Here is a 26645-nt window from a genome sequence, read left to right on the forward strand (position 1 = left end):
AGAGCTGATTAGAGAGGAGAAATTCTTTCTTTCTTTATTTATTTAATTTTTCTCTGAGGAAGATTAGCTGTGAGCTAACATCTGCCACCAATCCTCCTCTTTTTGCTGAGGAAGACTGGCCCTCAGCTAACATCTATGCCCATCTTCCTCTATTTCACATGGGGGATGCCTGCCACAGCGTGGCTTGATAAATGGTGTGTAGGTCCACGCTCAGGATCCAAACTGGCGAACCCCAGGCTGCCAAAGTGGAGCAGGCAAACTTAACCACTACGCCATCAGGCTAATCCTGCTTAGATTTATTTTTATTTTAAAAAAATATTTAATTGTAGTAAAATACACATATTTACCATCTTAACTATTTTTAAGTGCACAGTTCAGTAATGTTAAGTATATTCACATTGTTGTACAACCAATCTCCAGAGCTTTTTCATCTTACCAAACTGAAACTCTATACCCATTAAACAGCTCCCCAGTTTCCCCTTCCCCCTAGTCCCTGGCAGTCCCTGTGCTGCTTTCTGTCTCTATGAATACTACTATTCTAGATACTTCATTGTATTAATCTGGTTGGGCTGCTGTAATCAAATACCATAGGCTGGGTGGCTTAAAGAGCAGACATTTACTGGAGGCTGTGGAGTCCAGAATCAAGGTGCTGGTTCCTGGTGACAACTCACTTCCTATCTTGCAGACAGCTGCCTTCTTGCTGTGTCTTCCCGTGGTGAAGGGAGCTCTGGTGTCTCTTCTTCTTCTCCTAAGGGCACCAGCCCTGTTGGATTAGGGCCCCAGCCTTACGATCTCATTTGAACTTTATCACTTCCTGACAGGCTCCATCTCCAGGTACAGTCACATTGGGGGTTAGCACTCCAATATGTGAGTTTGGGCAGGCGGCAGATACACTCATATAAGTGGATCATATAGCGTTTGTCTTTTTGTGACTGACATTTCATTTAGCATAATGTAGAATTTAATCTTTGATGAGTTAAGTCTGAGGTACCTATTTCACATCCAAATGGGATGTCAAGGTAGCAGTGGCAGGAGAACATGCCAAATGGTCATTTGTGTGCTATTTGTGTCTATCTGCAAAATGTCAAGTCTAACACAAAATCTCATATCAAAGTAGTCTCCATTTCTAAGTGCTTTGAGTTCTAGTTGTGGGGAAGAGAGGACTTTTAAGGTGAAGAGTCAAGAATACTGGACCTGGAAACAGACACCCTGATCCAAATTTTGGCCTTGTCACTACCTGAATGACCACAGATGATTTCCTTAATTTTTCTTAGCAATGGTGGCTTTAAAAAGTTTAGGGATAATTATTTCCTTTCTAAAGTGTTGTAAAGCTAAAACAGGGTATTACATATGAAACCCCCTGGCCTACAGTAGATATGCAATATGTATTTATTAAATACGAATTAGGTGTTATATTGTTTTTTAAATGTTATATTATGACTGTTTTGCTCTACTGTTACTTTTTTGTATTAGTTATAATACTATTTTTGTAAGTATCTTTTCATGTTTCCCATCACAATTTATCTTGATCCAATCTATATTTTAAAAACATATCATGAATTTATATAAGTTATATCTACAATAACAATTTTTGTAATTACATATTAAGAATTATTTTTTGGGAAAATAGCAATAAGGGGCTGGCCCCATGGCCAAGTGGTTAAGTTCGTGCGCTCTGCTTTGGTGGCCCAGGTTTCGCCGGTTCGAATCCTGGGCGCGGACATGGCACTGCTCATCAAGCCACGCTGAGGCAGCGTCCCACATGCCACACAACTAAAAATACACAACTATGTACCAGGGGGCTTTGGGGAGAAAAAGGAAAAATAAAATCTTAAAAAAAGAAAAAGAAAATAGCAATAATAAATGAATACAGTGAAGTTTCAGGATACAAAATAGCAAACAAAAATCAGTTGCATTTCTATAGACAAATAACAAAGCAGCAAAAAGAGAAATTAAGAATACAATTGCATTTACAATTGCAACAAAAAGAATAAAATACCTAGGTATAAAATTATCCAAAAAGGTGAAAGACTTGTACACTGAAAACTATACAATATTATTGGAAGAAATTGTAGAAGGGGGCCGGGCCAGTGGTGTAGTGGTTAAGTTCACATGCTCCACTTCAGCGGCCCAGGGTTCCCAATTTCAGATCCCAGGTGCAGACCTACACACTGCTCATCAAGCCACGCTGTGGCAGCATCCACATACAAAGTGGAAGAAGATTGGCACAGATGTTAGCTCAGGGCCAATCTTCCTCAAGCAAAAAGAGTAAGATTCACAATGGATGCTAGCTCAGCGCCAATCTTCCTCACAAAAAAAAAAAGGAAATTGAAGAAGACACAAAGAAATGGAAAGATATTATGTGCTCTTGGATTGGAAGAATTGACATAGTTAAAATATGCATACTTCCTAAAGCAATCTACAGATTTAATGCAATCTCTATCAAAGTTCCAATGACACTTTTCAGAGAAATAGAACAAAGAATCCTAAAATTTATATGGAGCAACAAAAGACCCCAAATGGCCAAAGGAATCATTAGAAAAAAGAACAAAGCTGGAGGTATCACACTCTATGATTTCAAAATATACTACAAAGCTGTAGTAATCACAACAGGATGGTACTGGCACAAAAACAGACACACAGATTAATGGAACAAAATTGAGAGCCGAGAAATAAACCCACACATCTATGGACAGCTAATTTTTGACAAGGGAGCCAAGAACATACAATGGAGAAAGGAAAGTCTCTTCAATAAATGGTGTTGGGAAAACTGGACGGCCACAGGCAAAAGAATGAAAGTAGACCATTATCTTATACCGTACACAAAAATTAACTAGAAATGGTTAAAGGCTTGAATGTAAGACCTGAAACCATAAAATTTCTAGAAGAAAACATGGGCAGTACGCTCTTTGACATCAGTGTTAGCAGCATATTTTCAAGTACCATGTCTGGGCAAGGGAAACAGCAGAAAAAATAAACAAGTGGGACTACATCAAACTAAAAAGCTTTGCACAGCAAAGGAAACCATCAACAAAACAAAAAGACAACCTAACAATTGCAAGTAGATATTTGCAAACCATATATCTGATAAGGGGTTAATATCCAAAATATATAAAGAACTCATACATCTCAACGATAACAAAACCAACAACCCAATTAAAAAATGGCCAAAAGATCCAAACAGACGTTTTTCCAAAGAAGACATACAGATGGCCAAAAGGCACATGAAAAGATGCTTGACATCATTAACCATTAGGGGAATGCAAATCAAAACTACGCTGAGAGATCACTTCACACCCATCAGAATGGCTATAATTAACAAGATAGAAATAACTAGTGTTGGAGAGGATGTGGAGAAAAGAGAATTCTCATACACTGCTGGTGGGAGTGCAGACTGGTGCAGCCACTATAGAAAACCATACGGAGATTCCTCAAAAAATGAAGAATAGACCTGCCATATGATCCAGCTCTTCCAATTCTGGGTATTTATCCAAAGGACATGAAAGCATGAATACACAAAGATACATGCACTCCTATGTTCATTGTAGCATTATTCGCAATAGCCAACACTTGGAAACAGCCTAAGTGCCCATCAAGGGATGAATGGATAAAGAAGATGTCATATATGTACACAATAGAATACTACTCAGTTAGAAAAAGAGATGAAATCTTGCCATTTGCGACAACACGGATGGACTTTGAGGGTATTATGCTAAGGGATATAAGTCAGATGGTGAAAATCAAATACCATATGATTTCACTCATAAATAAGATAAAAACAACAATGACAAACAAACACATAGACACAGATTTGATTGGTGATTACCAGAAGGGAAGTGGGGAGAGAGGAGGGCAAAGGGGGTGACAAAGCACATATGTGTGGTGATGGATGGTAATTAGTCTTTGCGTGGTGAACCTGATGTAATCTACGCAGAAATCGAAATATAATGGTATACACTTGAAATTTATAGAATGTTATAAACGAATGTTACCTCAATAAAAAAATTAAAACTAAAAAAACGCACAAAATAACAGTTGCTTGTTTCCAATCTGATGACATCTTAGGATCAAATAAATATCTCAGCAGTAAGACTATTTTATGACTCTTCTTAGTTAGCGTTACCAGACTAAGATGGAAGCAAGTGCTTAAAGAAAAATCTCTTGTTTTTAATGAATCATAGAATGTGAAAAGAATATATTCACTGGCATTTTGAATATCATTTTGTTGGTTTCATAGTCATATTTCTTTCTTTCCTTTTTTTTTTTTGTTGAGGAAGATTAGCCCTGAGCTAACTACTGCCGATCCTCCTTGTTTTGCTGAGGAAGACTGGCCCTGAGCTAACATCCATGCCCGTCTTCCTCTACTTTATATGTGGGATGCCTACCACAGGGTGGCTTTTGCCAAGTGGTGCCATGTCCGCACCCAGGATCCGAACTGGCAAACCCCAGGCCGCTGAGAAGTGGAACGTGTGAACTTAACTGCTGCGCCACTGGGCTGGCCTCATAGTCACATTTCTTAAAAACGTGCTATATTCAAAAACTTTAAGTTCAGGTGAAACTATACATATAAGTAAATTGTATATACATATGTAATTGAAATATATAACATATAATTGAAATGGAGATTCTCAGTTTTGAATCATTTCTATTATTTTGTATTACTTTATGCTCACATAGCAATGAGCTGTTGCTAATGGAATAAATATCTAGGGGTCATAAAATGAAAGGCATAGTTTATCAACAATGGATTGGCAAAATTCAGTCAGAAAAATCAAGTCAATGATAATTTAAATTTGACAATAAGTTTAAATTACTTTGTAAAATATAAAGGATCATATAAATGAGGAGTATTTAATAAATATATTGTGTTTCTTGATAGTTCACTTGTCAGAAACCTCCTAGGATTAGCTAGCCAGTGCACTATCAAGAAGGAATATTTTAGGGGCTGGCCCAGTGGCATAGTGGTTAAGTTTGTGCACTCTGCTTCAACGGCCCTGGCTTCACTTGTCTGAATCCTAGGCCCAGACCTAGCACTGCTCCTCAAGCCGTGCTGTGGAGGCGTCCCACATAAAACAGAGGAAGATTGGCACAGATGTTGGCTCAGAGCCAATCTTCCTCACCAAAAAAAGAAAGACTATTTTTAAGGTCTTATCTCTTGTAAGCTCTCTTACACAGTCACTCCACACACACACACACCCCCTAACCACTTTATTGAGGTTGGGTAACATGCAGGGCTGTGGCTTGGTGAGTTGACAGATCATGCTTTAGAACTTTAGAACTAGAGGGATCACAAAAAATATGGTCAAACAACAAAGAAAACAAGGAAAACTCAATGAAGATATTTGATAGTGAATGGATAATTTTTAAGGTTTTTCCACATTTGCTGGTTTCTATGTAAGCACTAGTGTAACAAAGAAAACATAGAGTATAAATTTTTGAGTTTAAATATATTTGAAGTTCCTAAAGATATGACCTAGAGCAGAAGATTTTGTTTTCAGCTGAAGTACTTTTTAATCATTTTATTTTCTCTTAGTCTCATGGTAACCTGATCTGGTATGGGATAAAGTAATTTAGCAGTAATAAAAGTCTCTTCTTAAAAAATGGTCCTGTTCTTGCCTGTTTAACACTATGTAGCAAAATAGAAAACATTGCTCTTTCCCATTAAATTAATGCTGGCACTATGCCCTGTGAAAACTTGTATTATTGGCTTTCTTAGAAATATTATTTATGCTTATAATTTAGATACAACCAAATAAGTGTAATGCCACTTCCTTTCCATTTTTGTTCTCTTCTTACCAGACAGTAGTCAGTTTTCTTTTCTTTCCAACTCCTTTCTTCCGTGCTTATGTTTCCTTTTTTTCTATTTCTACACATTTACAATCTTAGTATTTTGGAGACCAAATAGGCAGTCAAACTACATTTATAGGAAGAATTAAAATATACTCTAATATTTTTAAAAACAATTATTCCTCAATTCATTTTGTAATTATCTTTATAATCAAGTGTGTTCTAGATATATGTTAAAAACTAGTGGTATGGTACTCTGCTTAACTGTCTAATTGTTTCAGAATCATACAAAATTCTTGGAAAAAAAGAAAATAATTTTATTAAGGAAAAGTTTAAGAAAAATTAAAAATTTCTTAATAAAAAATTCCTTGATACTGAATGAAAAAATGTAGAGACCCTATGATTTCTCAGGTGTAGATAATCATCTTTTACACAGCCTCAGTACAATTAAAAAAAAATCTTCCCTATTCTCATATTTTATAGGAAATCAAAAGGGAAATGCATTTTATAGTATTTAATATTTGTATAACATTTAAAAAATATTCTCTTTTAATACATTTAAGCAAGAGTTTCTCAAGAAGAAAAATACTATTTTATTACATGAACTACCCCATAAAATTCAAAGATATTAACTTGAGAAGGGAAAAAAAAGAATCTCCTTTAAAAGCAAAGTTCACTAAGAAAAAGTGCATTAGATAATCATGAAAAGACTTAGCTTTCTAAATATGAGCATTCCACATTTTAGAAGGCAGGAGAAAATACAGTCTTACGTAGATTGGGTAGGAAGACATTGCCAAAAATGTAAGAGGTGTGTGTGTGTGTGTGTGTGTTGATTGCTTTAGCAGCGATGATAATTCATAATAATAACAGATATGTACTAAGCACTTGGACTAGAAGCTGAGTGCTTTGCATGCATTATTTAATTTACTCCTCTCAACCTCCTCATAATGGACACATATTACCTTTTCACATTTGAGAAATCCAAGGCTACTGGAAGTTAAGCAACTGCCCTGAAGTCATACTGCTGAAAAGAGATATCAATGCTTTTTAAAGGAGAATGCAAAATTGTTTATCTCATCTGCAGTCTATTCGTGGGGAATGCACTGATTGTTCTTTAATACCTATCTCAAGCACCTACTTATCACAATGTACTTTGTGAGGTCGGTATCTGCTTATTGACTTCCTACAGGTGCCTAATGGCATACGTAGTTTACTTGAAAGCAGATTTTACCTAGCAAGAAATGAAGAAAGAGAATGCTTTCCACTATAGTTACCTGAGCTCAACCTCAACCTTCCTGCAGCATCTGAGGCACTCTGAGTCTGGTAATTTTCATGTCTAAACCTAGGCCAAGCCAGATGGTGTTTGTCTAGCTCTTTTCTTCTGCTCTACTTTACCATTCCCTCCCATTGGAAAAAGTTGATACAATTGGATGGACTTCATTTTTACAGACCTTTATGGTACCCATTTTATTGTGCTGATCAATATGGGGTCAATGGAAAGATAGACAAAACAAATTCTCTCCCCTCAAAAACATGTAGGAGAGGCCAAAAAAATATAAAGGAGAATTAAGTTAAAATACGTGATATAAGCATAAGACTTCCTGGTACATTCTGACCAAAATAATGACCCTAGGTCTGGTACAAAGAAACCTAACACATGGAGATTGGTGTTGGGGTGTGGGTCATGAGTAGCGTCTGGGTATCCTATGCACAGTGCTCCTTAGATACAACAGTGGCTACAAAGCTCTGATGAACTCATTCTAGCAAAGCTATTCTTAGGCTAATGGTTATTTTGGCCAAGGGCTTTAAGATTATGTGATGATGCTGTCATCTGTCAGAGTTAGACATAGTACTGCTGATGGTGTTACTTCCTCTGCCTGATTTCTTACTCTCAGCACTTAACTTGCTTGAAATGGTAACACGTGATGGTGTGCCACCCACATCCCTTTGCCCTCCTGTTTGCTAAGTCTGCATTTTTTGGCTTTTTCCCCTGTGCCCTGCTAAAATTAAATGAATTACCTCTAAAAAAACCTTAGAACACCCCCGTGATTTACAACTGCCCTGTAACCCTGGTCATAGAGAGGACAGCAAACTTCTTCCTGCTATCTACCGAATGATGCTAAATATATGCAGAGTAACTCCAATTGTTTCCTTGCTTCTCATTTTACTTTTTTTGAAATGTCTGATTTTTTTTTTTGAAGGGAAGTTACTAAACTGTTTCATCTACAGAGGATTTTGTTTAAATATTTCATTAAAAATATTTGCAGCCTGAGACAGTTAACGTTGACTAGAAAACCAGTTAGTTTTCTCAGTTAATTTTTATTAATGCCTGGCAGCTGGAATACATCACTGAAATGCTGACACCATATTATTTAAAATAGCATTGCCTGTGAGGCTGGGAGAAGCTATTTAAGACAAAGCTCGAGAAGGCTGGTAAAATAATAGCCGAAGTTATGTTATGTCAGCCAATTCCTCAGCATGGAACAGCATTGTGAAGCCAGAGTTGTTATCCTTCACAGAGACATAAAATCTATACCTTGATCCTTTTGGTCATTAAAGGTCCTGTAGGAACTGTACCCAGGGGGAGCGTGCTTTCATTCAGAGTGTTGGGCAAAGGTCAGTTTGGACGGTGCTGCTTTACTTGTCCAGTATGCCTACAGTTTCATTTAGATATAATCAGAGTGCAGTTTTTGGAAGGGCTCTGGGGTTGTCATTCTGTATATAGTTTGCAATTCATGAAGAAATAGGTTTAGCTATTGGAATGACCAACAGAAAACCTATTACGGAAGTGCCAAAGTGGCAGAGGGATCTATGGGGTCTTTTTATCTGGTAAATTATTTTTAAGTCACGATTTCTCTTAAACTGCAAAGGGAATTTAAATTTAGTTGATTAGTCAGCAGCCTACCAGCTCTTTCTGTACAAACTGAGGAAATCCTTCCTCATTCTCTTAGTTAAGTGTGGAGGGGGAATTCACTAGACCAGGGATGGCGGTGGGCAGTGGGGGACGGGTAATAATCTAACAATTTAAATTAGAAATCCCTGCCTGCCACTCCACTTGCTATTCTTATGTCTCTAGAGGATAACAAAGCTTTTAATCTGTAAAATGGAATAATAATTCTTATTTTACGCATCTCCCAGGGTTGCATCATGATCTAATACGGTGTCTCTTTGTAAATGGTAAATCCTTATATAAGTGTCTCCTTCTGGTGGAGGTGACTCATATTTAGATAATATTTTGATGCTTATCTAGAAAATATGAACACATGCAAATAAGCAAATAAGAACTGTCCTCAAGAAAATCAAGATTAGGAAATGAATGAGTTGTATTTTCAGTTTTCCCCACTACCTTTGGAGTCTCTATTCTCTCCCAGGATCCTGATTTTTTTCGGTGTCTTCTTCAGTGACCCCTACCCTAGCAGAGACCTCATGCTGTCTCCATTCCCAAATCCTCTAGAAGAGAAATTGTTTTTACCTAATAAGCTAAAGTAGTAGTTATTTTCCTTCGGCCTCTCTCCAATATATCATTTTATATATATAATGATATATATATATATATATATATATATATATATATATTTCTTTTTTGAGGAAGATTCGCCCTGAGCTAACATCTGTGCCAATCTTCCTCTACTTTGTATGTTGGTTGCCATCACAGTATAGCTGACCAGTGGTGTACATCTGCACCTGGGATCTGAACCCGTGAACCTCAGCCACCAAAGCAGAGTGTGCTGAACTTAACTATTATGCCAGGGGGCCATATTGGTATATACTTTTTTTGAAGAAGAAGAAGATTAGCACTGAGCTAACATCTGCAGCCAATCCTCCTCTTTTTGCTGAGGAAGACTGGCCCTGAGCTAACATCCATGCCCATCTTCCTCTACTTTGTATGTGCGGCACCTACCACAGCATGGCTTGCCATGCGGTGCCGTGTCTGCACCCAGGCCATCAAAGCAGAACGTGTGAACTTAACCACTGCACCACCGAGCCAGCCCCTGGTATACACATCTTTGATTGTCCTAAGACAACCTTTTTAGATTAAATAGTTGTCAGTGATACAACTCTAAACACCCCATGTCTCTACTCAGACATTTTGTAAAATATTAACATTTCTGGAACTGGGAGATGTCTGTCATATCGTTTGTTTCTTCCCTACCACCCAACAAAAGCTGTATTTAAATTGATACTATAGCTTACAATCAAGGGAATCTTGGAATTGGGAACAGGAAACATGTAGCTCAGAGGGTATTTGAAAAAATGTAACATTTATTTTTGGCCAGTGATTCAATCACAGATTGAAATTTCAAAAATAATAAACAAGTAGACAGTGAAAAATCTTCCCCCTAAGTCTGTTCCTCCACCAGTACCTCTCCCCAGAGGCAAATATCATTTGTATAAATTAAAGAATATACACTTTTTTTTTACTTTTTAAAACACAAATGACCATTTCACAGAGTCTTTCTGCACATTATTTTTTTTCTAAAAATTTATCCTGAAAATTGTTCTTTATCAGTGCATAAATAGGTTCATTGTTCTTTTTAAAGACTGCATAGTATTCCATTGTATGGATTTAATATAATTTATTTAACCTTTTGTGGAATGTATACCAGTTTTTTCTTCAGCAATATATGAGGCACCAGAATTCCCACATCCTTCATAACAGTTTAGAAATCAAGCTTGCGAAAGTTTTTTTAAGTAAATGTAGAAGACACTATATATAAAGGCATTTATATTTATTTTTTTCTGTGAAATGCCAGTTCATATTAATTGACTTTTCTTTTTTGAGGAAGATTAGCCCTGAGCTAACATCTGCTGCCATTCCTCCTCTTTTTGCTGAGGAAGACTGGCCCTGAGCTAACATCCATGCCCATCTTCCTCTCCTTTATATGTGGGATGCCTGCCACAGCGTGGCTTGCCATGCGGTGCCATGTCTGCACTCGGGATCTGAACTGGTGAACCCCAGGCTGCCAAAGCAGAACATGTGAACTTAACTGCTGTGCCACTGGCCAGCCCTTCATTGACTATTTTTTTATTGACTTATCAGTCTTTTTTCTTTATATGTTCCAGAAACTAGCCATTTGTCTGTGAAATGAATTGTAACTATTTTTTTCCAGGTTTTCAATTATCCTTGTTTATGGTAATTTTTTGTCATGCAGAAAAGTTATAATTTATGTAGTTGGACGAAATAATCTTTTTTATCTTGTAGATCTGTTGTCATGAAAGGTCTTTCCTACTGTAAGATTTAAAAAATGACCTTTCTTCGTTTCCTCTGTGTGTTTATGATTTCAATTGTTACATTTAAAAAATGGATTCATTTGGAATGTATTGTGGTATAAGATACCAGAGGGTGGATACTATTTTACTATACTAGTGGAGATTTTTATTTAAACTCAACAATTTGGTGGAAATGTGAATAACTTTAATGTTTTTAAATAACATCCTTGTTTCCATTGTTACACAAAACCTTAAGTGAAGAGCAGTAGAAAAGAAATAGGTCTTCCGCCATCATGTGTCTATTGGTTGAGGACCTTAAGATGATGAGGGAAGAGGAAGGGGAAATGAAGTAGAGTTGGGGTTGGGAGGAGACATCAGTCAGAAGTTGGAGTAAAAACAAGGGACAATGTTTTCATTTTCCATTTTTACTCTGTGAGTGATCGTGAAAACATTCACTAGTGCGTAAATATATTTTAAATGTAATCTGAAGTGTTTCAAATACAAAGTAACATTTCTCCACATTTCAAAACAAGATTAAAGTTTTAAAAGTTAACAGAATGAGATGAGAATGAGAATGTGTTTTTCCGTTTGGCAATTCTACTTGTGTATACTAGAGGAATAGCAATTCTTCACTATTTAAAGCTGAGAGTACTTTGTTAACACTCTGTAAGTGGAATATTAAACCACTGCAGAAACTTTGAGATACTGGAGATTTTGAAAATCCCATTTTATGAGTTGAAGATTTCCATTTTATAATAGGATAAAAGCTATTTGTATCCCTCTACTCAATTTAATCTTTAATAAAGACACGGCAGCATATTTATTTTTTAAAACTTTTACCATTTTGAAAGTATATTTTATGCCTAAGAAACTCATTATCAGATGGTGGTGTTTAGGATAACTGAAATAAGTTTCTAGTTTAAAATATTAAAGAAAGTCAGTAAACATAGCTCTTGTTTCCTTTCAAAGATTATTTGAGGAGCTCTGTAATGCATTATTAAGTATTGGGTGTTGGATATCAACTTGACAGACTGACATAAAAATACAAGCTAAATAAATGAAGAACACATGACACACACAGTAACTAAATAAGCTCTGAAGAAATGCCACAGATATACAATTCATATTCAGTGATCTAATTTGGTTACAAAAGCAAACAAAAGACCTGTCGAATCCCAGAATAAACAAATTTAAGATTAGAATGTTCACCTGCATTAATGTGGTCTGTATGCTGCATATATCAGCATGGTGGAGAGGAGAGAGCATAGCAGTTAGAGTGAAAAGATCTGGAATCAAATCCTCATTCTGTCGACTTGGAGCCTCAATTTCCTAGTTTGTAAGATGGAACGGTTTTTCGAGAAGTCCCCCCTGTGGACACCTGTGGCAGACTGATAAGTCCTATACAGACCCATTCTCAGAAATGATGTTTTAAAATGTTTAAATTAAAATACACAGGGTTACAAAGGAAAACAATTATATCAGACAGTTATCTAAATATTAAAACACAAATTTGCATTTTAGTAATACAGACGTTTGACCAACTATCTGGGCACCTCTTGCTGGTCCAGTCAAGTTGACACAAAAAATTAACCATCTCAGTGCCTGTAATAAGAAATCACTTTTAAATATCTTGGGCATCATTATCACAATTGGAACATTGCTATACTGTGAAAACCAGTAAAATTAGGGAGATAAGTTGTTTTTACACAACTAAAGTTAAAAGAATAATACTGAAATGAAAAAAAAGCTTTAATTTTGCTATAATGTGTAGAATGTGGAACTTTTATTTTGAATGTTATGCTTCTCTTGCTATTTGAATAATCAACTTAGATTTCTTATCTATGTAGTGTGAACACGTGCAGGGGAAAACAATGTGGGAGAAATAAAAAGTTTGAATTATTAAACAGATTTTTAAATACTTTAGAAACTTATCAATGTGTCTTGGTGTCTTTATTCAACTAATGCAAATGTCAACTTAATTTCTTTATATTTCACTTATATGATCATCTACTATGAGGTTTTGTCTTTTAGCTTAAAAGTATACTTGCAAAGAGCCTGCAGCCTTAGGATTGAGACAGTGATTTCATCTCGGGTCTTCAACCGACTTGTTGTAGGAAATTAAACAAGTGACATAACTACGATCTTCGCCTGAACTTGCTTACTTTATGAACTGGAATAAAAATGCTTGTTATCAAACGTTAAGTATGGAGCATTTTGAACTCCTTAGATGAAATACTTAATTTGAATTTACTCAGCCTTGTAAATAAATTTAAAAAATTAATTGACCTGCACAAATTTGTTACCAACCTTCTCTTTACCATGGTGGCTAACTTCTAGTAAAATGAAGAAATCAAAGTTTCTTTCTACTTTTCCTGTCAGATATTTGTGTTTACAGGGGTTGAGTAGATCAGTATCTATTACCTGATATGGATCTATTATAATTCACTGAAGTGCTGTGTAGGAAATCAATTCACATTAGGGTAGAATATAGATTTAGGGTCACTTAAGATCTGTGAATTTGGCCTGGATTTTAAAGTGATGAATAAGAAAAAGATTTAGAAGATAGAGTTTCTGTGCCAGGAATGTTCTCCTCTTAAGGGAAATCTCTAGAACAAAATGGCTTGGGAAAAACAATCCAATCTGAAAACTGTGTTCTTTTTAATCCTATTTTACTCTGAAACTGGTTAGGAACAAAAGAACAAAATAAGACTTGAGGGTGATGTGCTTGCTCTCCTCATCAGTGGTTAAACAGGAGTAGGCAGTAGAGAATGAGGTGGAGAGAGAGAGAGGAGAAAAGTAGTGGACTGCTAAGATAAATCCTCTGCAGAATTTTACAAGGGAACTCTGGGCTCAGTAGGTAAGGAACAGGCCCCAGGAGGGCTCCTCAGGGAATTCTGTGTTGTCCCTCATGCCCCATTCTTGGATTGGCTTTCTTGAATCTTTTACCTTTCTTTTGGGCTTAATTTTGACATGACGCTCAATAGCCAAGTGCTCCTAGCTTATAGGCCCCAGCTATTCCTTGGATCACACAACCCTATTGTTCTGTACTCTATCCTCCCTTAATAAATAGTACATTTTTAGCACCATAGATGTGGTTTAATAGATCTTAACCTTCAAAATATGATTTTAAAACAATCCTAGATGATGCTGGTTCCGTTGCCATTTAGTTGGTTTACAAAAAGAGTTTACATATGACAGAGGTGGCAGTACAAACCCTTAGGGGAAAGATAAGTGGGTGATGTAAAGCAAGTCAGAGTAGGGAAAAGAATGCAGAAGTATTTTAGGGAATGTAATCTTGAAGGCTGGATATTGCCTTTTGATTTGCCTGAAAATACAAAACATGCAAATAGTGATGTAGCTAGAAGGAATCAGGGAAACAGAATGCAAGGGAAATATTAAAGCTATACAGTGGGAGTAGCCCTGACAAGAACAGAGACTAGAGGAGAATTTGTACTGGCTTCAAAAGCCTTGGCCCAATAAAAAGGCGGGGCTAAACAAGAACTGTGCTTTGTGTATCTGTTAGAGGAAACACAGAATGCAGGCCTGCTTGGAGTAGGGCCGTTTGTGCCTCTTAGGAACTTGCACGTGTGGGAAGCTGATACTTTTTGTCAGAGGGAAGCTTTTATATAACAATGATAACTGAAAGAAAATAATATCAAATATTATATTTAAGTACCACATTTATTTTTAAAAGTTTAATTCTTTCAGAGACATATATTGTCAAATTTAGAATTGTCAATTTTTGATCCATGCCATTCTTCTGTTGAGAAAAAAATTTCTATCTAAGGAGCATGGCTCATATTTGCAGAGGATATTAAGAATTATGTGTGCAAAATGAAATTAAAGCCAAACCTATATTTCCATTGATATTGAGTGGGATCCATGTCTCAAATAGACATAGATGTTGCTGCAGTAAAGGGAAAGTAAACCATTTATAAAAATGATTTCGATTTCCTTGGCCAGGCATCTGGGGAAGAAAAGACTGGATTCTATCAAATCCTCCTTAATAACATGAATAAGTTCAACAATCTAAGTTTCACAAATTCAAATACCTCTAGGCCACCATTCAGTAAATTTGAATGAGTGAAGTAGGCTGAGCAGAAAACACTACTGTTGGGACAATGGTAAATGTCTTGCCTGCCCAAGGCATTCCAACTCAATTAGAAAAAATTCTATACTAGCTAAACAAATACCTTTAAAGGGGCCAGTTTTCAACAGCTAGATCTCAAAAACACTTGGGATGATTTTTGCATGATATGAAGTAGTTTGCTTTTCATGATTTAGTACTTAAGGGTAGCTGGTCTTTGGGAACATTTAAGATCCTACCTATGCTGCCCCAGGTTGGTATAAAACTTTCAGGAGTCTTCGCCCCAGGCGTATATTGGGAAGTGAAAAAGGATTAACTCTCCTTTCAGAAAATTAGGCTTTCAAAAGAAACAACTTGGTGAGAGTCACCATAAAAAGCATTAGGTTGCCACTGATTAGACTCTGTGGTAGAACATGCTTTTTACTTTCTTTTTGCAAAGTGCTTAATTACCCAAGATATTTGTAAATCACATTAAGCCAAAATCTTGCCTTGTTTGTAAACACTCACACAGCCTTTCCATTTTAATTGATTTTAACTTCATTGCAAAGATCTTTCTATTATGCCCGCAAAGAAAATTGGATAGATATTGAACCATTATTTTACATTTGAAAAATCTAACACTGTAGTTAAAAAAATTGGAACAACTCATTTTATGAATATTAAACTGCATATTTCCAAATCTTTTGATGTATTATATTTAAAAGTATTTTTGGAATTATGTCACACCAAAGAAGTATGGGGAGACTGAAGAGTCCATGTCTTGATTCAATGGCAAATATGTACTGAATACATAATTTTTGCCTGATATTAAATATGATATTGTTATGCTATTGTCTCACTTCCCTCATGATTACTGATAAGGAGATTGGTATTCTTCCATGTTTCACACTTGAGACAACAGGATCTCGGAAAGATTCTAGATTTTTGGAAATTTTATTATTATTTTGTTTTATTATCTTATACTTTTTGGTGAGGAAGATTGGCCCTGAGCTAACATCTGTTGCCAGTCTTCCTCTTTCTTTTCCTCTCTGCAAAGCCCCAGTAAGCCCTAGTACATAGTTGTATATCCTAGTTGTAAGTGACAAATAAAAATGGCAAGCAATAGGATATATTGGAGAATATGAGGAAGCCATTTGGTATAAACCTAATTCGGCCTGACCTCGTCTTTCCAAAAGAGCCTGACCATGGCTGTTGAGCATGCATTGTATATCTGCTTTAGATATTCCCTATGGCAGGAACAAAGACCCTTGAGATAAAGGTGCAACTTCCCTCCCCCTCCCAACGTTGGCATTCCCTTAAGGATTAAGCATCTTTCCTTAGGCTAGGAACTGATTGCTGCGCTCACCTGTGGCCGCCCAGCTCGAGACAATAGACTTGCATCCTGCTACGCCCACCAAGATGGCAGATCCACTACCTGCTGTGTCCATCAAGTGCTGTACTGACAGGGCAATCTTGTGACTGTTGTGGGAGGGACATTTCAATCTTATGTGAAACACCCTGTTTGGGGGTATATAACTGCTCTGTGCACCCCACTTCTTCGGTGCCCTTTCTTCCTTTGGGAAGAAAGGCCCTGGGCCATGGTCCTTAGATTTCAGCTCATAATAACCTCACCCAAATTTTCATTTATAGATTGGTTATGGATTATTTTCGTTGACATAAGTCATTCTAGTTCTTCAATGTGGAATGGCTCCACAGCATGGCTTGATGAGTGATGTGTAGGTCCACACCCAGGAACCGAACTGGCGAACCCCAGGCCGCCAAAGCAGATTGTGCGAACTTAACCACTGGGCCATAGGGCCAGCCCCAGAAATTTTATTAAAGAAGACATTTTTAATCAACATTAATTATAGAAACCCTTAGTTTACCTGTTTTTGATTTTTTTTACTATCTTTTGTTCAATTTTTGTAAAGCTATTGTTATTGATTTTGCATGCTAACCAACTCTTAGTTTAAGAAATATTAGTCTATCATCTTATATTTCCCCACAGGTTGCACTCAGCTTTGATTCTCTATGGCCCACAATATTTGTTGGCATATACTCTTAAGACATGTAGAAATAGACTTTTAAGAAGAAATAGAGAAAATTTCTTCTGCTGTTTTTGAAAAACTCTTTAAGATGAATGAAATTATAGCCTACTAAGCCATCCTTTAAATTTATGGGAAAATGAAAAAAAAAAAAAGCAAAATACTCTAAACCTTTTCAAGGACTCAACATTCTTTTAAAATATTTCAAATTTAAGTCATTACAATTCATAATAAATCTATGATAAAAAAGCTTTTAAGGCAACAACAGCAAACAAAGCTTGATTTAGGCGAGTGCTAGTTGCACTTCAGTGAGCATCAGAATCACAGAGGTGTGTTGCCACACAGGCTCCTGGGCTCCAACCCCAAAGACTCCCATTAGGGAGGACCTGGGTGGAGCCTCAGCATTTGCATTTCAAACAAGTTCCTGAGTGACATTGATGCTACTGTTCTTTGAACTACATTTTGAGGAGCATTGATTTTGGGATGACCCAAGAAGCATGGTGTGTGTGCTAACAATTTAAATTATGTTTTTCAGAAAAGTAATTTCAACTGTTCCAGAAGAGCTCACTGCCCAGGAACGAATGTCAGTTCCGTACAGATACGAGGTGATGCTGATTATTTCATCAACCATCTTGGAGTTCCCACGGTGCAGTTTGCTTATGAGGACATCAAAGCGTTAGAGGTGATTCTTCCTAAACATGCAAAACACACACACACACACACACACACACACACGCAATAGAGCAGACATGCGGAATTTGCTTTCATCCTGGCTATTGTCTTTCTTATCAATAGGTCACTATAGGAAGCTGCTGCATTGAGAGTTGTTCTTGTTCTTCAGAGGCTTTGTAACAATATTTGAAAACGTCAGCTCTTTTCAATAGCTTGAATTCAATTTAAAAAGATTTATACTGTCACTCACATTTTCAGTGTGCTTTGCACCAAGAAATTTGCAATAGTTGGTTTAACATCAAAACATAATTGTAATCTTCAGTAGTCACAGAAACAGATGACATGTGCAATAGATTCTCCTCTCTTTGCCCAAGGGGAAATGTATCGTTGTGTGAGTCTTGTGGATTAGCTGCCCGAAGTTTGTCAATAGTTTGTCTGCCAAAAAAGATACTTCTTTTTTTCTGAAGATAGGAAGCTTTTTTCCAAAAAATGTCACAGAGGCCTGATTCACCTTAATTAAGCCTGTGTCCATCCATCTGTTGGACTTCAAATCTTTTAATCTTTCTCAGAAGTACGTCACAGGAAACTGTTTCTCTGTAGGTCTAAACCTGTTAAATATTCTACCTTCTTTTACGAATTGTGTATGCATCATTGGGAGCTATTTGAAAGCCTCAGGGGTGGCCTGCTTGAAGTAATTATTACATTAACAAAATAGTAGTTGGAAAATAGAATAAAGCCTGCTTTGTATTTCAATTATAGATGTTCTTGAAAAGTTGTGTTTAAATTGTATTTTATAGGTTCAGCTTCAGATATGCAGTATTTTAATTTCTGATAGCTTTTTAGCAATATTTAGCTTGATGTTTCTCTGCAACCCTCTACCCTCCACCCCTTAGTTCCTAAAGAGCTAATTATTACTAACAACTTAAATTCATGGAGGGAGAAACTCGGGGTGAATCTTGTTGTGGTGAGATGAGTTCTTGGGTAATGCAAAAGTAATCATTGTGATATATCTGTTTTCTAAATTTGGATTTTCATGTGCTATTGTTGTTTAAAAATGGGTTAAATGTGTAAAGGTATCTTTTCTTTTACTAAGCCCACTGTATGCACTTTAATGAAATTGATGTATTAAGAAATTAACTCATTATTAATTTTCCTGTCTAATATCTTTTAATACCTCTTTTATCATCCACCCATCTCAACCCATCCAGCTCCTGTCATGTTGACATGTCGAATGATAGCTTTTACTCAACACACATCTAATTCATCTTGGTTGAGTTTTGGTTTTTTTTTTTAAGACATTATTTTTTTTCCTTTTTCTCCCCACAGACCCCCAGTACATAGTTGTATATTCTTAGTTGTGGGTCCTTTTAGTTGTGCTATGTGGGATGCTGCCTCAGCATGGCTTGATGAGTGGTGCCATGTCTGCGCCCAGGATCCGATCCATCGAAACCCTGGGCCGCTTCAGTGGAGCACGCAAACTTAACCACTCGGCCACGGGCCAGCCCCCCATCTTGCTTGAGTTTTAAGCCAAAACTTTAGAGAGGCGGTATAGGATAGCCATAGGAATGGAACCGTAATTGACTCCTGACTCTGATACTTACTAGACAAATGATTTAACCTCTTTCAGAATTATTTTACAGATGAGAACCTTAGTATACTTATGGAATCTACTTTATAGAGTCCTGGTAAGGGGTAAATGAGACTATGAATGTAAAGGGCTTAGCTAACATCCGGGCATATAATAAGGCCCCCATCAATGGCAATTATCATCACAAATATCATTGTCTGACTGTAGGTCCAACATATCAGTGGGAGAATTTCTAAACTTTTTAGATAAGAACACATTAGCGGAAGGGAGGAGCTTGTTAATTGCTAAGGAAAACAAGCCTCTAAGCCCAAAGAGGTGCAATTTGATGAGGATCAGCGGGAGGATCTGAGCTGTCAGTGGGAGGAAGATACGGAAACAGGTCCCAGTCAAGTTCTAAGAAGGTGCTATTATTACCGTGAAATTTCTAAGGCTAAGGTCTATCTGCTACAACTGGCTGAGTCTGAAGGAGCTAGTCTGCTTTTTAAATTATATCCAGAATGTCTAACTCCCATCATCAAAATAAGTTTTTATTATATTTGTCTCCAAAAAAGTAATTAAAAGAGAATCCCCTATGCTTTATAAAAAATGACCTTGTTTATATTGCTTTAGTGCAGACAAATTTTTTAATGGATTTGTCCCTTACAAAATATGAATGCTTGAGATGAAATAATTTTGTGTGGTGAACTCTCCAAAGAGCAGATAATAACCTTTACTTTCTGTGTTAACCCATCATAAATGTATGTATACAGTTATTAAGAAGAATTATAAACATTGAAAGCCTTTCTCCATGATTAAAGAATATTTATCCTATGTCAATTAGTGAAGTAGATAAGGAAAATAGGGCTTACATGAATTTGCAATATATAATATATATTATACATACAATGAAAGTAATATCTACTACTTATGGAGTACTTTCTGTGCTAAGGATTTTTACCTCATCTCATTTAATATTTGTAATATCCTTATAAGTCAGCTATTATTATTAACACTTTCTTTGCTGAGGATGAAATGGAGCTTAAAATCAAGTAGCTTATCCAAGGTTATAAAGCTAATAAATGGCCAAGATAGAATGTGATCTCAGGTCTCTTTAACAGTAAACCCATATTCCTAACTATTACATGAAAGGTTACAAATTGGAAGCCCAAGAGCAAGATCCAGTCCACGGATGTATTTTGTTTGTCCTGCACTGTATTGAAAAACTGGATTTCTGGTAACATTGGGTTCTTTTTTTCCATGGAAACAATCAGCTAAATTGTGAATTACCCACCAGCCTTCCATGTTCTTTATTAAAGAGTCTGTCATGTTGTTTGTCCTAGAGTACAGTTAAGAAGAATATTTCTTCAATACCTGTTTCTATCAAAAATTGGGAAATATGATGATCAGCCTAAAAGGCCACGTATTTTGGCAGACTGTGTCACCTGTATTACCTGCCTGGCCTCCGTAGGAACTGAGTTCATCGTCTCTGCACTCATTTTGCGTAAAAGAGTTGATAATTCTACATTCCCATTCACTTTAAAACATACATGTGTTCTAAGGGAGCTGATTTTATGGTTCTACTCACGGTTTTGAAGAAATTGTCTATTTAAATTTACTTGGGTGATTATAGTGCAAAAGTATTTCTACTAAATTTTTTTATGCGCTAAAATTGTTTATGGGCCTGTTATATTCAAGTTCAACAAATGAATGATGATAATAGGAAAAAAATTTAACTGTATGAAAATAAACTATTGGAACAGGTGTCACTTTTTATGGACGTAGATGACATTATTAGTTCTAAAATAATTTTTTGATGAAACATGACATTTTATAATATCTATTCCTAATGTTTCATGTTCTCCTTATTCCCATCAGTATCTTTTCCCTGTAGTTTCTCTGGATGCTAATATATTGCATAAAATTGCTTAGAGCACCTTTTGTCTTAAGCTTTTCTTGGCGTCTATACTCTAATTTTCCAATAATTAAATTTCACAAATGCAAAGCAATCTATGGATTTGCCAAATGTTAGAATTATTCCTTCCTTAAGATATTGCCCTGTTAATTGAAACATCTCTAGTTGTGAGCTTCATTTAAATAACGTTTTCAATTTGTAAACATTGTTGCACCTGTTAGGAGAAGCCTTCTGCACAGATTAAATACAATGCAGAGATTGCTGAAAAGGAAATGAAAAGACAGATGCTTTCTGATTGAGTGCAATATTTATGACAGCCTGGTGGTCCAATGCACATTTCTTCTGTCACTTAACAGCTGTTTCCCATAATTTTTGTTCCAGATCAGTATGCTTACTCTCTATAGGGCACGTCAGAGGGTCTGGCTTTCTTAGTGTATCAAAAGATCAATCCATGGCTAGCAAACTTCGTACCACAAATTGTAGCCCTGGTTCCTCACTCTATTTAACCTTATGTTTTATGCTCTTCTGCTGGAAACATTCTATTTTAAACCCAATTTACCTCTATAATGGAGTATTTAACATTTAAACGATAATGAGATAAAGGAGTATTATAGCTTTTATATAGCAGAAGTTTTTGCATAATTGTTTCAAAATCATTTAGTAACCCAGCGACCGAAAACGAAGTAGCATAGGTGTTTTGAAACTCTTATTAATTCTTTTTAAGTTAGATGACTTTGATATCAGTTCTGATTCTTAAACTGATAAGCAGCAGGATGAGTGTGTTTCTGCGTGAATTGTAATATTAAGGCAATTTTATGGGATAAAATGATAATTTGTGCAGATACAATACTACAATTTGCAGATACAATACGCATTTTGGAGCAAAGTCAGTCATCGTTTGCCTGTTGATTCTTCATCTTTTATTCTACTAAGTAGGAAAAGAATTTATCCTACTTGAATTAGAGATCCTTCTTTCATTACATTTTCTGTTTGGAACTTAGTCACTCTCATTGTTGTAAGGAAGCTAATCGTTATGTGTAAGTATGTATAAGTTGTACCGATGTTTTGCAATATCTCATAGAATCTGTTTCATACTGATAGCTGAGAAACTTATGTAATGTCACTTAGAAATGAGATTTTACCTTTTCTTCTTCAAAATGTACCCAGTGGAAACAGGGTTGAAAGGGGTTCTTTAGTGTTTTCTCTAGTGTATTACTTTTCTTTGTAGCTTGTCTTAGGAAAAGCACTTTCAGTGTTGGTCAAAATACATGGCATTATGATTTTCACAACAGACTTGCTTCATTTAGGTCAGCAGTTCTCAAACATTTTGTCCTAAAAACCCGTTTTTCCTCAAAGTAACAAAGACTCCAAAGAAAAGAGCTTTTGTTTATGTGGCTAACGTGCAAATATTTGCCATATTAAAAATTAAGACTTAGAAAAATGTATAAATTAACTTATTAATTCATTTAAAATATCAATAATAAATTTGTTACAAATGAATATAATGACTTATTTTACAAAAGATAATTATATTTCCCAAGGTAAGAAAATGTAAATTAGAAGAATGACATTATTTTATATTTTTGCAAATGTCTGTCTTTTCATATGATAAAGTTTATTTATTTTTGATACTACATTGAAACAAGTATTAGTTTCCTAAACGTTAGTTTCAATGTGGAATCTGAAACCATATTAAAGAACTTTTTGTACTCTGCACACTTGTGAATTTAGAGTGAAATGAGAATGTGAATGCATGTAATGTCACTAGTATTATGAAAATAGTTTTGATCTTGGGGACCTTTGAAGGTCTCTGGACCACACTTGGAGCAATGCCTCTTTGGGGAACTGGCCTTGGTTAAACTAGTCTACTTCATTCTTTATAATATCTGACAAGGTGTTCAACTTTGCTCTTTTTCAAGGATTGGAACTGTGATTGTATATAAACCCGTGTGTGTATTTTCTGGTCATCTTTGGGTATTGCCATCCCATTCACCTGACAAACAGCATGAAGTAGGGAATATAACACTCTCATAAACTGTGACTTTACAAAGAATTCTGCTTCTTAGAAGCCTTCCTTTAGAAGAGAAGGTTAAACCCTAATCAACAAATCAGCAGTTATAGAGCAGCTTTGAAAAGCTGTGATTGTACAGTATATGAAGTGCCTGTCACAGAGGGAGTGCTATTAAAGTTGCTGTATGCTTCCAAGAGCCTGAGGAATAAACAGAAGAAATTGAAATATGAGACAGATATTGAAAAAACAAAGAATTGAGAAACTCTTAAGACTCAAATGGATAATTCAAAAGATCATACTTCAAATTGCCTAATATTTTTAAATGGCTGTGAGGAGGACAGATTTCCCCTAGCAATTGTCCTTGCTTGGAATTCTAAATCAGAACATTTATTCTAAATACTTGTCATCATTGGATGACAATATATAGCGTACACACTATATTTTAACTCTAATACTGTTTTCAGAGATTATCTTGTGATCCTCCCTGTTATGAGGGAACGTGTTTTATAATGAAGTTTTTGATAATTTCAATGATAATACTTACAGGTGGGTGTAATGGTAGACCACTTTGTAAATTTGGCAATATTTAAGTTAAGAATATAGGGCGACTCCGATGTGATTTATTCAGATATTTGTTCATTCAAACTCATTCATCTATTTAGTCAGCAGTTATTAAGCACTTGTAATCCATCACAATGTTGGAAATACAAAGATGAATAAAATATGCCCCCGTTCTCTCAAAGTGTTCAGAGTCTAGATTGGGACTCAGACATATAGACAATCAAATAAAGAAAGTACAATGGAAATACTCTTAACTGATTTACACTTGACCAACTTGTGGGATTCCCTGGCAATACTCATTCCTTTAAACACAGTGATAAATGGTCAAGGCTTCTTGAAGCTCATCATGGTAAGATCCTTTCTGAATTTCTGCACATCTGTGTTATCCCAGGTTCAGTGGTATGCTTGCTGGAGTCAACTATATTCTCAGATCTCTATATGCCCTTTGCATTTGTTATTAATAACTAAATAATTTAATTGCTGCATAAACTTGTGAATCATGAGTATGAAAAAAATTACTTCTAAGAAACCTACAGTGATAACACTCTACAAGATGAGTTGCTAATAAAGAACTGATAAGTAGATTGGGGGAAACTGTAGTAATCTAGACTGTACTTCACAGATATCTTTAATAATTCTACTTTAAATAAAAGGCAACTTGAAATGTAGGTAATATCTAGGATGTGAAAGAAATAACAGAACTTTATTCAACAGGTGATGTTCAGAGAAAAGGCCTTGGCTCTACATCAAAATATTGGCCAAGAAACATGCATTCACAGGTTTTAATTTAACACACAAGATTTTACATATGCATTCTTTTTTTTTTTTTTTTACCAATTATTTAACTGAACCAGCTTCTAAATAATTAACTTGCCAGCCAGTGGGACAAATCATATTGGCTAAGAGGGCTTCTAATATTCGGTGAAGTGATAGAGGCAGGGTGGTATCAAAGACAATTATATTTAACGAATACTCCTATAACATTTGTAGTAGGTATTGTTTTACTGAGTCCTTTAAACAAGTTAATCCGTTTCATTTAATTCTTGTACTCATAACTAGTACTTAGGAGGAAAGTACATTAAAGATGAGACTGAGGCACAAAGTAGTCAAGTAACTTGGCCAACATCACACATCTATTAAGTGATAGAATCAAGATTCAAACCTAGCACTCTAACACCACATTTCTGGGCTCTTTGCCCTAGTCTTCTGCTGTTTCTCAAGGTTTTCCAGATCAAATGAAGTAGTTCTAGAATGCTTTCTATCTCCCTCTACATCTCATAGAACACTGTAATGCTACGATGCTTAATTCTTACTTTTCCTAGTTTCCTTCATGAAGGTTCTAAACATTTCAGCTATGATGATTCTCGAGTTAAGCAATAGCTTGAAGTGGGTGATATTTCTTAACTGGATTTAAAATGAACCCATCATTTATGTATAATGACAAAACTGCTATTAATCTTTTCTTACAGTAACTTATATATTCTTTTACAAAACAAATAGAGTCTATAATTTTATTTCCAAGTTAATTTTGGAAGATGAAGAGATGGACAAATTTGTCTCTTCTAATTTCAATGATAATGACACATTTCCTTAAGTAGAATATTTTGACGTCTAAGACCATTTTGGGAACTAATTAGATAACGTTTGAGAATAATTAAAATGTTAAGAGCAGTTTTGGAACACATACTCTCTAACTATAAACTCCAGAAGGAAATGACATATCCAGAGCTCATACAGCTGTGGATGATGTCTATGGCCATGAACGAATTTCTTTGTCCATTCTCTAAAGGTCACAACTTCTTATACTATTTATTTGCATCTGGAATTTCAGATCTTCAACATCTGTTTCACAGCTTATAGTGTTTCACACAGAAGCTTGTTTTATTTGCTTTTTTAATAAGCAAATGTTTCTGCAGAAACTACAAAGAAAGATACAGCAGTGGCCTTGAAGTCTCATAAATGTTAAAAAATAAAAAAAAAATGGATTGAAGCCAAAGCCAGTTGGCTTATAAAGGTTGCTATTGCTTCCTCCTGAAAGTTCTGGCTTTTATATTAGTCTCAAGAGAGCTGCAGTTGTATTCAGGCTCCTTTCATGATGCTTCTGTCTCTGTGATTTTTAAATTAATGAACAGAATTCTGAAAGAGAAAGTATTTATCAGTATTTCGATTTCTATAGTCTCTTGTCAGTAGCTTTAGCATTGAAATTATTCTGACCCAATGTTCTCTTATCAATGAAGAACATTTTAAGTCTAAATAGTGTAGTGTTTGTGTAGTACTGATAAGTGGGTAAAAGTAGGAAAAAATAAACTAGTTTAATGCACAAGGTCATTTTCAGCTCTCCTTTAAATAAATATCTTGTCACTTTACTATTATTCATTGATAACTCTTATCAGAGCCATTAGAAAGTTTACACATATTCCATGTTTAGAAATAATTTCTGATTTATGACTCAGGCATATGTATGTAGAATTTGAATTAAAAAGAAATTTTGTATCAATATTGCTGGGATCTATTCTTAGAAATAGTAAAATCAGATTATGACATTGTTCATGGTGAAATATTGGCATTAAATTCAGGGCACTTCTTCTCTCTGTCCTGGCCAAGTGACCCAGGTTAGGAATGGTAGCTCTGTTGGCTATCATCAGTTTGCAAATTCCCACCAGTTCAGGGGTGATTTTGGACAATCCAGGTGGTCAAAGTAAGATCAGAGGCTTCTTTAGTGAGAAGATGGTCTTAAGAGTGGTGGGTCCAAAGGTGTGCCCGGCCCAGACTCTCTCTGATGGACTTATTGATAAGAAGTTCTTGTAGATTCA

General features: G+C 35.8%; 1 protein-coding gene across 11 annotated transcripts in view; it reads left to right on the plus strand.

The window, feature by feature from the left end:
* The window catches only part of NAALADL2 (N-acetylated alpha-linked acidic dipeptidase like 2), a 1279597-nt gene that overhangs the window by 1047277 nt on the left and 205675 nt on the right, over nt 1-26645 (plus strand). For all 11 annotated transcript variants that reach the window (XM_070242641.1, XM_070242639.1, XM_070242642.1 and 8 more), the window contains one exon: nt 17645-17791. In XM_070242641.1, the coding sequence (XP_070098742.1) occupies nt 17645-17791 (147 nt within the window). The remainder of the gene's footprint in view (nt 1-17644; nt 17792-26645) is intronic.

Source organism: Equus caballus, chromosome 19 (assembly GCF_041296265.1).
Source record: "Equus caballus isolate H_3958 breed thoroughbred chromosome 19, TB-T2T, whole genome shotgun sequence".
NCBI lineage: Eukaryota > Metazoa > Chordata > Mammalia > Perissodactyla > Equidae > Equus > Equus caballus.